This window comes from Bufo bufo, chromosome 7 (genome assembly GCF_905171765.1).
Source record: "Bufo bufo chromosome 7, aBufBuf1.1, whole genome shotgun sequence".
NCBI lineage: Eukaryota > Metazoa > Chordata > Amphibia > Anura > Bufonidae > Bufo > Bufo bufo.
In genome coordinates, this window is record NC_053395.1 from 206,820,300 (window position 1) to 206,834,779 (window position 14,480).

At 44.6% G+C, this 14,480-nt stretch overlaps 1 protein-coding gene across 1 annotated transcript in view; it reads right to left on the reverse strand.

Moving 5' to 3' along the window:
- Positions 1–14,259, reverse strand: part of KIF5C (kinesin family member 5C) — a 69,743-nt gene extending 55,484 nt beyond the window's left edge. Inside the window, exon 1 of the mRNA XM_040441378.1 lies at positions 14,134–14,259. Within this exon, the coding sequence (XP_040297312.1) occupies positions 14,134–14,259 (126 nt within the window). The remainder of the gene's footprint in view (positions 1–14,133) is intronic.
- Positions 14,260–14,480: the final 221 nt, after the last annotated feature.

Sequence of the window (14,480 nt, forward strand, 5' to 3'; positions counted from 1 at the left end):
CCAGTATCTGTACATACAGTACAGCACCAATATCTGTACCGGTTCATACAGTACAGCACCAGTATCTGTACATACAGTACAGCACCAGTATCTGTACATACAGTACAGCACCAGTATCTGTACCGGTTCATACAGTACAGCACCAGTACATACAGTACAGCACCAGTATCTGTACATACAGTACAGCACCAGTATCTGTACCGGTTCATACAGTACAGCACCAGTACATACAGTACAGCACCAGTATCTGTACCGGTTCATACAGTACAGCACCAGTACATACAGTACAGCACCAGTATCTGTACCGGTTCATACAGTTACAAGCACCAGTATCTGTACATACAGTACAGCACCAGTATCTGTACATACAGTACAGCACCAGTATCTGTACCGGTTCATACAGTACAGCACCAGTACATACAGTACAGCACCAGTATCTGTACATACAGTACAGCACCAGTATCTGTACCGGTTCATACAGTACAGCACCAGTACATACAGTACAGCACCAGTATCTGTACCGGTTCATACAGTACAGCACCAGTATCTGTACATACAGTACAGCACCAGTATCTGTACATACAGTACAGCACCAGTATCTGTACCGGTTCATACAGTACAGCACCAGTACATACAGTACAGCACCAGTATCTGTACATACAGTACAGCACCAGTATCTGTACCGGTTCATACAGTACAGCACCAGTACATACAGTACAGCACCAGTACATACAGTACAGTATACAAATGGCTGACAGTCAAGACCCCATCATGGCTCTACCAGCAAGAAGAAAGAAATATGAAGCCAGTTTCAAATTTAAAGTTGTAAACTTTGCCATGGAACATAATAACTGCGCTGCTGCAAGACAATACGGAGTAACAGAAAAGATGGTTCGGGACTGGAAAGCAAATGAAAAAGCATTAAAGAGTATGCCAAGGGGTAAGTGTGCATTAAGAGGGGCCCCACATTGGCCAGAACTCGAAAAACATGACATTGTGAATGAGCATCGCCAAAACGGTTATGTAGTGACACAAAATAAAATACGTTTGTTTGCACTTCAGTGGCCAAATCTAACCCAGATCACAGCGACAGATGTAAGGCCCCTGTATCCTGGTGTACTGGAGTCCTGGAAAGGCATAATATGGTGCTGAGGCAAAAGACAAAAATTGCACAACAATTACCTGCAGATCTTGATGCCAAAGTAGGTTGCGCTGGAGGGGTAGTGTAGTCTTATACGGCGAGTATAGCCAAAACCCTATATTTTAACTGGAAAAGTTGGTGGTCGTCTTATACGCCCAGTCGTCTTATATGCTGGAAAATACGGTATTCCTTACAAAACCCCCATACACATGCACACTCAGCTAGGCAGAGCATGGATGTGTTCTCAAGGAGGAAGAGGAGCTATCTGCTGCCAGACTCCTGTGGTGACATATTCGTTGAGAACTAAGGATCAGGCATAGAAATTAAACATGCCCAATCCTTCTCTCCTGTGACATCTGCAATTGTGGGATAGTCAGGGCACCATAATATACATCAGTTATATTAGTTATATATCAGCCAGTCCCACAACAATGTGTCAGGTTCGACTGATATTCCTCTAATGTGTGCGTCCACCAAAGACATGGATTTTATTGTCCTCCTCCCCTATGGTGCAGTTTGCTTTGGTTTTCACACAGGGCGGCCATTTTGTGCTTTTTGCCTCAATTTTTCCAACAATTTGCACGTAAATCAGCAGAATCTGGCTCCATATGTATATAAACCCGAAAAGTCTCAGTCTCTGTTCACACCATGTCTGGGCTGCACTCCTGACAGGTATATATATATATATATATATGTGTGTGTGCGATGACATTTCTCTAGGTCTCTTTGGGGCCATTGTACGTTATAAGACTGTCCATCTGGCCTACATTTGACGGCTTCTTTTTTCTATAGTCCTGAATTGTGACCTTGTAGGTTTTTTTAACCCCTGAAAATCATAGCAAAAAAACAAACACCATTTTACTGCACTGTGTGAATACACCCTAAAAGTATATTTTAGATACTTTCCTATGACCTAAAATCCAGAATATCTGACCATTCGCTACCCATCGGACTCAGTTGTTTAATGCAGGTTTAAAGGAATTGTCCTTTACGAATTATAGACTTTGCAGAAATTATAGAAATTGCATCCTTCACAAATCCCAGGACACAGGAAATCAGCTTCCTCACATCTGCTCCCCCCGGAGTCATAGCCGGCACCTGTGTTCTGTCAATGGAGGAAGGAGATGAGCCTCACTTAGGGCTCATGCACACAACAATATTTTTGGTCCGTGTCTGATCCGCATTTTCAGTGGACTGCACACAGACCCAATCATTTCTATGGGTCCGCAAAAATAAAAATAAAAAAACCGAACAGAACACGGATGTCATCCATGTGCTTCTCAAATCTGTGCAGCCGGGCTGCAAATTACAGAACCTGTCCTGTTCTTATCCATTTTGCAGACAAGAATAGGCTTTTTTACAGTGGGTCCGGTTGTGCTTCCGTAGGGTTTCATTCCGTGCTTCCGTTCCACATCTCCGGATTTGCGGACCCATTCAAGTAAATAGGTCCGCATCCGTGAGGCGGAATGCACACGGCCGGTGCCCTGTGTATTGCGGACCCGCCGTATGCGGGCCACAATACGGCCATGGGGGGCACACGGTCGTGTGCAAGAGGCCTTACTATTACCCAGCACAGTCCCCAGTAATGTCATCTACTAGCACACCCTAAGTAGATACTGAACAGGTTACGGCCACATAAGATTTAATTTCTGCCATAAATTTTGCCGTGATTCCGTGGCGAAAAATCAGTTGTGAATATAATGCAAAATCCACATGTATTACATGTGCATTGCAAAGGATGGAATCTGTACTGCAAATCCACAGCATAAACTAACATGATGTGGAATCCACGCCGCGGGTCAATTTCCTTCGCAATTTTTTCTTTGCTGCTTGCGGATGAGTTTTTGTAAAATCGCAGCCACTTTGCTGGTACTGTAATATGCTGCGGATTTTCCACCGGCAATTCTGCAGCAGAAAATCCACAGTGTACCTGTCCAATATCTGCACCAAATCGTGCATATTTTCCTGTGGATTTTGGTGCATCAGCCTAGTTTCACACTTGGGTTTGTAATTCCGGTATTAAGATCCAGCAGAGGATCTCAATACCAGAATTAAACGGATCCGTTTTGATTTTGCACATCAGGATGCATCCGTTCTGTTATGATGCGGTTCCTAAAAAAAAGGATTCGTCACCATTGACTTACATTGTTTTCACTGCCGGATCCGTTTTTTTTTTTCCTGTTTTTATGACCGGACACGAAATCGCAGCTTGCAGTGGTTTTGTGTCTGGTCACAAAAGGAATGCTTCCGGAATGGAAGACATCCTGATGCATCCTGAACTGATCTCTTTCCACTCAGAATGCATGGGGAAAAAACGGAACCATTTTTTTCCCCCGGTATTGAGATCCTCTGCTGCATTTCAATACCGGAAAACAACAATGCAAGTAGCTTAAAGTCTGCAATATATGTTCAGGTCCAGAGTCCACACTTGGGGTCCGGGGATGGAGGGGGCTTTCCCATCTGTAGACTAGTAGCAGAAGTGCCCATGCTGCACTGTTAAGTATAGGTCTTCTCGAGGAAGACCTTAGCAGTTCAATGGAGGCCGCCAGATGTAACTTTGCTTAGGGCCTCTGAAAGGCCAAATCTGCCACTGTGTATGCATCCATACAGCATCTAGAATTCTGACCCATTCATTTCAATAGGCTTATACACACAAGCCTTGTTTTTCTCTGACCATCTGTCCGTGCAGGAAAAATTGCTGCATTTTCTATATTGTCTGTTTTTCACGCAGCCCTGGCTCCATAGAAATGAATGGGACTTGGGTTAAAAAAACAGAAGGCATCCGGATACAATGCATTATTCACTGATGGTTGCTAGAGATGTTGGAGTGTTATACTTCAGTTTTTCTTTAAACGCACGTGAAAAGCGCATACAAATCGGATACAATCCGGACAGAAAAAATAAAAACCAGGAACGCAGAAAAAAAAATATAGAACTTAAGTGCAAAACTATCAGTTTTTTCCTGAACAGATCCTGATACAAACTGTATCGCTCATGTGAAAGAGGCCTAAGGGTCCATTCACACATCCGTGTGTGTTTTGCGGATCCACGGATCCGTGTATCCGCAAAACACGGACATCGACGATGTGCGTTCCGCATTTTGCGGACCGCACATCGCCGGCACTTAATAGAAAATGCCTATTCTTGTCCGCAATCGCGGACAAGAATAGGACATGTTCTATATTTTTCGGGATCGGATTTGCGGACCCGGAAGTGCGGATCCGCAATCGTGCTGCCCCATAGAAATGAATGGGTCCGCAATTCCGTTCCGCAAAATGCGGAACGAAATTGCGGACGTGTGAATGGACCCTAAGGGTGAGTCCACATACAGAGGCCATAGTGCAGCAGCCAGCTGCCTGACAACCACAGCAAGTTGATGCTTTTTCAAACTGTTAAAGGGCATCTGTCAGCAGTTTTGTACCTATGAAATTGGCAGACCTATTGCATGTGCGCTTGGCAGCTGAAGGCATCTGTGTTGGTCCCATGTTCATATGTGTCCGCATTGCTGAGAAAAATGAGGTTTTAATATATGCAACTGAGCCTCTAGGAGCAATGGGGGCGTTGCTGTTACACCTACAGGCTCTGCTCTCTCTGCACCCTCTGCAACACAAGTCTCTTTACTGTCCTTAATAATAATAATAATAATAATATTTACTTATATAGCACCAACATATTTTGCAGTGCTTTACAATGAAGGAGTTCATGTACAAATAGAGTCAGAAATAACATTGCAACAAAAGTGTCAACAATTAAACAAAAGGAATGTGGGCCCTGCTCACAAGAGCTTACAATCTATGTCCTTCTAGTTTAGGTAAAATGTATGGAGTACATCTGGAGTCCAGCTCATAGAGGCTTCTATAGACTGGAAACATACAGTATGTATGGGTTGCTCCAGGCTGCACATACAGTTGAAACCAATAGTTTACATACACTATATAAAAAGACACATATTCATGTTTTTCTCAATATCTGACATGAAATCTGAATAAACCTTTCCTGTTTTTGGTCAATTAGATTACCATAATTATTATTATTTGCCAAATGCCAGAATAATGAGAGAGAGAGAGAATGGTTTAAGGCATTTTTATTACTTTCTGCAAAGTCAAAAGTTTACATACATTTCATTAATATTTGGTACCATTGCCCTTAAACAATATGACTTGGGTCAAACGTTTTGGATATCCTTCCACCAAGCTTCTCACAATAGTTGGTCGGAATTTAGCCCATTCCTCCTGTCTGGTGTAACTAAGCCATGTTTGTTGGTCGCCTTGTTCACACCTGCCTTTTCAGCTTTGCCCATACATTTTCAATAGGATTGAGATCAGGGCTTTGTGGTGGCCGCTCCAAAACATTGACTTTGTTATCCTTAAGCCAGTTTGACAGTATGCTTCTGGTCATTGACCATTTGGAAGACCTATCCCGCCCAAGCTTTAACTTCCTGGCTGATGTCTTGAGATGTTGCTTCAGTATTTCCACATATTCTTCTTTCCTCATGATGGCATCTATTTTGTGAGACGCACCAGTCCCTCCTGCAACAAAACATGACGCTGCCACTCCGTGTTTCACAGTTGGGGTGGTGTTCTTAGGCTTCCAAGCTTCTCCCTTTTTCCTCCAAACGTATTGATGGTCATTATGGCCAAAAAGTTCAATTTTAGTTTCGTCAGACCACAGGACAGGTCTCCAAATATGTAAGTCTTTGTTCCTGTGTGCATTTGTAAACAATAATCTGCCTTTTTTCTGTTTCTTTTGGAGTAATGGCTTCTTCCTGGCAGAGAGGCCTTTCAGCCCATGCTGATACAGTCCTCGTTTCACTGTGGATATTGACACCATCTTACCAGCTTCCGCCATCATCTTGACAAGGCCTTTTGCTTTTGTTCTTGGGTTGATATGCACATGTCGGACCAAAGCACGTTCATCTCTGGGACACAGAACCCGTCTCCTTCCTGAGCAGTATGATGACTGGACATTCCCATCTTGTTTGTACTTGCGTATAATTGTTTGCACAGATGAACGAGGCACCTTCAGGTATCTTGAAATTGCACCCGATGTTCAGCCAGACTTGTGCAAGTCCACAATTCTCTTCCTGATATCTTGGCTGATTTCTTTAGACTTTGCCATGATGCTAAACAAAGAAGCAGTGTCTTTCAGGTGTGCATTTAAATACATCCACAGCCCATGTTTGGGCTCTTTAGGCTGGGTTGGGAGACTTTGTTTGAGTCCAAACCCCACCCTATTGCACCCACCTATTTTTCTCAGGCCTACTTAGGCTTAGTTCTATACTGTTTTGTATGTTCTCAACTTATTGTTTTTTTTCCTTTTTTTGTCTTTGTCCATATCAGGGGAATTGCTCATATTGCTTTGGTGTATAGGTGGCGGCTTGAGGTGGCGCTCCTGAGGCGGATCGCATGGGCACACTCCGCCCTTCCTACATACTCCTTGTCATCCTACCATGTGTAAGTTACTATCACACAACGTAAGGGGACTTAACTCCCCCAGAAAGCGTAAGTCTGCTTTTTCTACGTATATCAAACATACACCCGATGTGATCTGCCTACAGGAGTCCCACTTCACGCCCACTTCTCACCCTAAATACTTTCATCCACAATACACACGTTTCTATTCCTCTACTTATGTTTCTAAAAGCAGGGGGGCTATCATCCTACTGCGTAACTCCTTCCCTTTTACACTCCTACGCTCCATAATAGACCCTAACGGGAGATATGTAATTCTCCTGGGCACTTACAGGGAAGAAACCCTATGTATTGTAAACGTGTACGCACCCACTGAGGATCCTATTGCCTTTTTTGTTTCTATGCATTCCATTATTGCACCCCTCACCTACCACAAACTACTGTGGTGTGGTGACTTTAATTTTGTACCTAACCCAGTGCTTGACCGTTCCACCCCCCCGGCTCAAATGCGCCCATCGTCCCACAACGTCAAAGTTAAACAAGTGATGGAATCCCTGTCCTTGGGGGATACCTGGAGGGAGCACAATGGCCCCCAGAGGGGATATACTTACTATTCCCCTTCCCATCAACTATACACCCGAATTGATCTAATCTTAGCTTCCTCCTCTTGCCTTCCCTCCCTAGCCTACTCCAGACATGTTGTGTCCTCTTTATCGGACCATGACATGGTCATAGCTGATTTTGTACTAGTCAGTAGCTCTAATGTCCCTTTTACTTGGCGCCTGAACGAATCATTGCTGACCCGACCGGTTGTGTTTAATACGTTACTAGACAAACTTAAAATTTTTTTGGGTTGAATAACACTCCGGACACTGATCCTATGACCCTGTGGTTGACTCACAAGGCTTTCATGCGGGGCAAACTCATCCAGGTGGCCTCAAGACTCAAAAAAGACAGATCTTTAGCTCAGGTTACACTAGAGTCTAAATTGGCTAAATTGGTGAGAGCCCATCAGCAAACCCCGACCCTATACTTATTGAAGGAAATAAAAGACACCAAAACTCAATTGAATGCCCTACTCTCAAACAATACAGAAAAAGCCCTCCGCTGGACGTCCTCTTACTATTACAAATACGCCAATAAACCATATAAGATGTTGGCTCGCCAACTCAAGGCCACACAGAGACTTAATCAAGTCTATCAAATCCGTACACGATCCGGTAGAACCACCACTCACCGAGACACCATATACACCACCTTCCAATCCTTCTACAAACATCTATACTCGGTACAAAATGGCGACCCCAGCAATAAGGCAGATGACTTCCTATCCTCTGCTTCCCTCCCAAGGGTCTCATCTGCAGCGCTAGAGGAACTCAATAGTCCTATCACGGCAGAAGAGGTGACTTACTCAATTAAAGCCCTGAAACTAGGAAAGGCCCCAGGCCCGGATGGCTATACAGCACTTTACTTTAAGAAATTTGCCGACCAGCTAACCCCCTTCATTACCCAATACTGTAATCATTTGCTACAAGGCTCCACACCCCCACCCGAGTTTTTAGCGGCCAAAATCACAGTGATCCCCAAACCACATAAAGACCCTCTCCTGCCCTCCAACTATAGACCCATCTCACTCCTGAGCCTAGATAATAAGTTATTCACCTCCATCCTGGCGCGTAGACTTAATAGAATTCTCCCTGACCTGATACACAAAGATCAGGTTGGCTTTATACCCAGCAGGGAAGCCCCGGATAACATACGGAGGGTCTTGGGCCTAGTTCATGAGGCGAACAGGACTGCAACTCCAGTAGCTTTATTAGCGCTGGATATAGAGAAGGCCTTCGACACAGTCTCCTGGGCCTATCTCTGGCGGACTCTCTCTCATTTCAACATTAGAGGCCCTTTCCTCTCCACTATTCAAGCTCTGTACTCTTCGCCTCAAGCTAGCCTCAAATTACCTTCCTCGCATCTTTCGTCTATACCAATTTTTAGAGGAACACACCAAGGTTGCCCTCTCTCCCCAGCCCTTTTTGCTTTAGCTATGGAACCATTAGCGATAAAGATTAGATCCCATCCAGATATAACAGGGTTCTCGGCTGGGGGTGTGGAGTATAAATTGAGCCTTTTTGCTGATGACCTTTTGCTAACACTCACCAACCCTATCATTTCATTCCCCTCCCTTTTGTCCCTTCTCAAGTCTTTCTCAGCTGCGTCAGGCCTACAAGTTAACCAATCCAAATCTGAGCTTTTGTTGAGTAATGTCACTTCTCGGATCTGTGAGACCCTTCGGGACGGGTTCCCATTTCAACACAACCCGCACTTCTTACCATACTTGGGCATATCGCTAACCAAGACACTCAACACCCTATATAAATATAATTATCCCCCCATGTTCACTCAGATACGGAAAGACCTGCAGGCATGGGAATTCCTCCCGGTGTCCTGGGTGGGTAAGATACACATAGTGAGGATGGTGGTTCTTCCGCGGCTACTATACCTATTTCGCACCCTTCCGATCCCAGTCCCAGAGTCTGACCTAAGGGCTCTCCAGGCTGACATCCTTAAATTTATTTGGGCTCATAAACGATCTCGCATTTCTAAACTTGTCATGTGTCGCCACAAGGCTCATGGAGGCCTTTCAGTGCCGGACTTAGCACATTATTACATGGCAGCCAGATTGGCCCAACTGCTTCTGATGCATCTCTCTGCACGAGCTCAACCTATATGGGTTACCCTTGAGCAATCATTGTTAAAACCGTACTCCTGGAGAGCCCTTATTTGGACCTCCTCCTCGTTACCCTCTTCAATCCGTACCAAATCCCTGCTCTCCTATTACGCTTTGCTCCTATGGAGATCCAGTAGGTTCAAGCGCTCTCTCCAATCTAGACCGTCCCCCTTAGAATACCTTCTGGGTAATCCGGCTTTCTCCCCTGGGCTTCAGTCTGGGGCCTTTTCGTGGTGGGTTGAAAAAAAAATTTGCTCCCTCCGGGCTTTCCTAGTGCGGGGTAAAATCCTAACTATGCCAGATTTCATTGAGAAATTCACTCCACCAGTTCCTGAGCAGTTTAATGTCCGGAGAGTTTTCTCCTTTCTCCACTCCCTTTAAGAATGGTTCCCATAAAATTGACTATACCCCTTTTGAAAGGCTAATGTCTTTCTCTCTATATAAGCAGGGTCTACTGTCCCGGATTTATTCTACCCTCACTGCACCCCCAGAGGACTCTAAGCTTCGTTATATGTTGGAGTGGGAGGCTGATCTATTAGAGGAATCCAGTGTATCTAGATGGCACCAACGCTCCCAGACACTCTCCAAGGGGTCGTGGCAAACCACTCTGGCGGAAACCTCAATTAAGATCCTTCACCGGACATATCTGGTGCCGGCCAAACTACATCACTTCTACCCAGAGGTCCCTTCTACTTGTTTCCGGGGTTGTGGAGAGGAGGGCACGATGTTTCATACCTGGTAGACATGTCCCATAGCCTCCAGGTTGTGGGGTCGCATTGCGATCTGCTCTTATCCTTGTTGGGGCACACCCTCCCCCCTACACCCTCTGTCTTTCTTCTTGGTGACAAGCCATCAAAATTAACAAACGCTAAATTTAAATTGGCCCAATTTATCTTGCTTGCTGCTAGGCTCCATATTGCTTCCCAGTGGCGTTCCCTATCACTGAACTACCAAGCGGTGATTGATAGGATCAACAAGATTTACCAATTTGAACGGTTGTCAGCTATCCGTTCGGATACATTTACCTTATTTGAAGGAGTCTGGGAGCCTTGGTCGTCCTCCCCCCATTCTGCCAATCTTTCTCTCTACCCTGAACTTTGATAGGATACAGTATATTTTATACGCAACTAGGAGATGGATGAGATTGTGGGTCTTCTCTTCATTGTTCGCCACCTGAGATTAAGCCCAATAGATGCAGAACTGCATGATTGCTAACCCTGACTTTATGCTATTCTTTTTATTTTTGTATAATTTGTTTTCTGTCTTTATGTCTTTTATTTTATTTGTCTGGATTGCCTATTTGACTGGACAATTTGTCCTTTATTTTATGCACAATGTGATCTGTATCTTATTATTGTGTAAAACTTTAATAAATACCTTTGAAACATAAATACATCCACAGGAGTGTCTCTAATTTACTCAGATGTTGCCAAAAAACACATGACATCATCATATGGGCAGTCCATAATTGTTTAAAGGCATAGTAATCTTAGTGTACGTAAACTTTTGACATTGCAGAAAGTAATAAACATGCCCTAAACCATTCTCTCTCTCTCTCATTATTCTGGCATTTGGCAAATAATAATAATTATGGTAATCTAATTGACCAAAAACAGGAAAGGTTTGTTCTGATTTCATGTCAGATATTGAGAAAAACATGAATATGTGTCTTTTTATATAATATACATATAATGTATGTAAACTTCTGGTTTCAACTGTATCTATATAAACTCTGTCCCTATTGGAATAAAGATCGTGAAAATTGTGAGGAATTGAGACAAAGTCAATTAGAAAGTTGAAACTTGTCAGTAAGGCTCGTGCAAACGACCGTTGGATGTTTTGCGGTTTGCAAATTGCGGATCCACAAAACACAGATACCGGCGGCTGTGGGCCTTCCTCATTTTGCAGAAAGGAATGGCTGCCCCTAATAGAACAGTCCTATCCTGATCTGTACTCCGGACAACAATAGGACATGTTCTATTTTTTGGCGGAACAGCCATGCAGACATACGAACACGGAATGCAGACGGAGTCATTTCCGATTCTGATGTGGCCCCATTGAAGTGAACGGAAAAGACACAGAAAAAAAAATACGTTTGTGGGCATGATCCCTAATAGTGGTCTGCAATGCACAGGCAGTGAGCACTCCTTGTGAAGATGCGGACGCATTGACCTGAATGGGTCCGCGATCCGCAAAATACAACAAAACATGGGACATGTCTCATCTTTTGTGGTATCAAGGCATGGACCAGAAATCTCACGGAAGCACTTTGTAGGTTGTGTGAATGGGGCTTAAGAAACATAGAAACATGGAAGATTTGAGACATTATTCCAGATGTGGTCTCGCTAGCGCTCTAGACAGCGCGATCACAATCTCTTTCTTCCTACTGGTTATACCCCTAGCTGTACAGCCAAGCATACTACCTCTGCTGCCTGTCCACACTGTGCACTCACTGCGCACAGATACTTCCATGACATAGGAAAGGATTGTGACGATTTCTACACATCATGTTATAGGTTATTTGCATTATTGATATTTGTGGCCTAAATAATCAGGAAAACCAGGAAGGAGCCAACATGCTGGTAGAAATGCATCTATCAGCTGGTCCTCCGCAGGAGCTGCACTGAGCATGCCCACAGCTCTATGACTTCATCCTGAGGCTGCAGCAGAAACAGCCAGAATGTCCCCGGCTGCCAGGGAATAATCTGATGAGGAGGAGCAGCTCGGCACACAATGGCCGACAGTCTGACCCCTGACGCAGGCACCCAGGATGATGATGATGATGGAGACAGGGCAGATGACAGGATGCACAATGCTAAATAAATTCTATCATTCCCAGCAAAGGTCATGGTGTCCTAATATCAATGATGATGCATGTGGCCCCAGAGCTGCAATCACAAGGTGTGCATCCCCAGATTCTGGTTTTATCAGGCGGCAGGCGATCTATCTGGCCTTCTCATTGCAATGAATGAACGACCAGTCAACAGGTCAGGCCCCAGATTTCTGGTGATGTCCAAACAATGCTCCCAGCCCCATTTACACAGCAGCACCCCCTGAGATCTGTCCATGCCCTCCCCCATCCACAGGTTATTTCCCCCTACCCCCACTGTCATCTGCTGAAGAAGCCAGAGAATACCCCCCACCCCAGTATAATCAATACAAGAAATGGGAAAAAACAGCCCCCTCCTCTGATATAACCTGCACCCCCAGCTCCCTGTGCTTTATGTTATCACAGACATTCATACAGGAGGTATATACACTGCATACACAGCTTCATATACAGGGGCCTAAAACCCCTTCCCCTTATATAACAGGACACCATGCAGGTTATATAATTGCCCTATGCAGATGTATCTGTACTCAGTCCTTATATAAACCAATGAACCCTATATCCCTCTCCATATTCCATCATTTTCATGTATCTACTAATGTATAACATTTGCCACATGTCTCTTTGCATATGGCAGAATGTTACTTATGTATCTGGTGATTGTGCCTGGACCCTGCACAGCGCAGGCCATGATGCATCTACAAAGGGGGCCATTTATCCTTCTATGCACCTTTGTCCTCTTTTGTCTGCACAATTCTGTGACATTTACCGCTCTTACACCATACTTAGCCACTTTTCAAGGTAGTCTACGTTTTAGTAGATGTTTCGTGTTTTGGCGCATTTACTATTTGTGACATTTTTAAAAGTCGCAGAAAAGTCACATCTCCACACCGGGCAGCCCCCTGGTGTACTTTCACAGACACAGGTCTACATTACATTGAACGTGGGCCAAATATATTATTACTGTGCGCGCCATTAAATACATTTGGCGCAACTTAGCAATGCAAAGACAGACTTAAAACGGACGCCAAACAAACACAGCAAATGATAAATTCCCCCCAAAGTATCCATCCCTATATATACAGGTGCATTAACACTGCAGCTCCGATGACACGTATCCTACAGCCTACTGGGCCGTTATATGTATTTAGGTGAACCTGATGACTACACCCCCCAACAATAGATACATATATACTAGATAGATAGATAGATAGATAGATAGATAGATAGATAGATAGATAGATAGATAGATATAGATGATAGATAGATAGATAGATAGATAGATAGATAGATAGATAGATAGATAGATAGATATGAGATAGATAGATAGATAGATAATAGAATAATAGATAGATAGATAGATAGATAGATAGATAATAGAATAATAGATAGATAGATAGATAGATAGATAGATAGATACCATCCCTGTATAGACAATTGCATTAGGTCTGCACTGCACCTTCCTTATACATACAGCCCATGTATATTGTGAAGATGCCTGCATCCCGTATATACATTGTGTTCCTCCCTTTATATATGGTCCGCACCCCTCCCTCACACAGCACAGGCCCGGATGCACATGGCTGCTGTATATTGTCTGTTGGATAATAGTGATATCTATATACTTATCTAGATATGTCTCCATCAATCTGTCTGAGGATGTAATCTGCAGGTCCCTGATGCACATGCCATCTACTGTATATTGTGTATAGGTCATGGCCCCCTGCTTTATACAGCACAGACCCTGAGATTATACATTTTGCACCTATATATATATATATATACACACACAGCCATCATTATATAGCACCCACCCTGATTTACACTACAGCCTGATGACTGCCCCCTCCCATAGACAGCCCAGGCCCTGCAGTCCGCACCCCTCCCTGATCCAGCACCTGATTCTACCCACCCTATATTCCTGTATACAGTCATATATATATATATACACATTGTATCCGTCCCCTCCACAGACAGGTGCGCCCTTCCCCCCTCCGCACACACAGGTGATGATGGCGGCACTCACCCCGACCACCACGGTGTCGTCTCCCTTGAAGAGGGGGATGAACTTGTCGCCCCTCTGGATCTCGGAGCTGTTCAGAGGCCGGAAGCGGCACATCACCTTGATGCTGCACTCAGCGGGATCTGCCATCTTCCCTGAGAGTCAATTACCGCATCAATATGTCCGGGCTCCCGCTCAGCGCCTGCCCCTGTGTGCGGGCTCCAGCTCAGGCATCCTGCATCAGCACCAGCCGCCCGCTCCTCGTCCTCTCTGCATCAGCGGCCGCCCACAGCGCCTCCCCCCCCCCCCCCAACGGGATGATGGGAAGTGTAGTTCTCTGAGTGACCAGGCTGAGGCTGCCCACCAGGTAG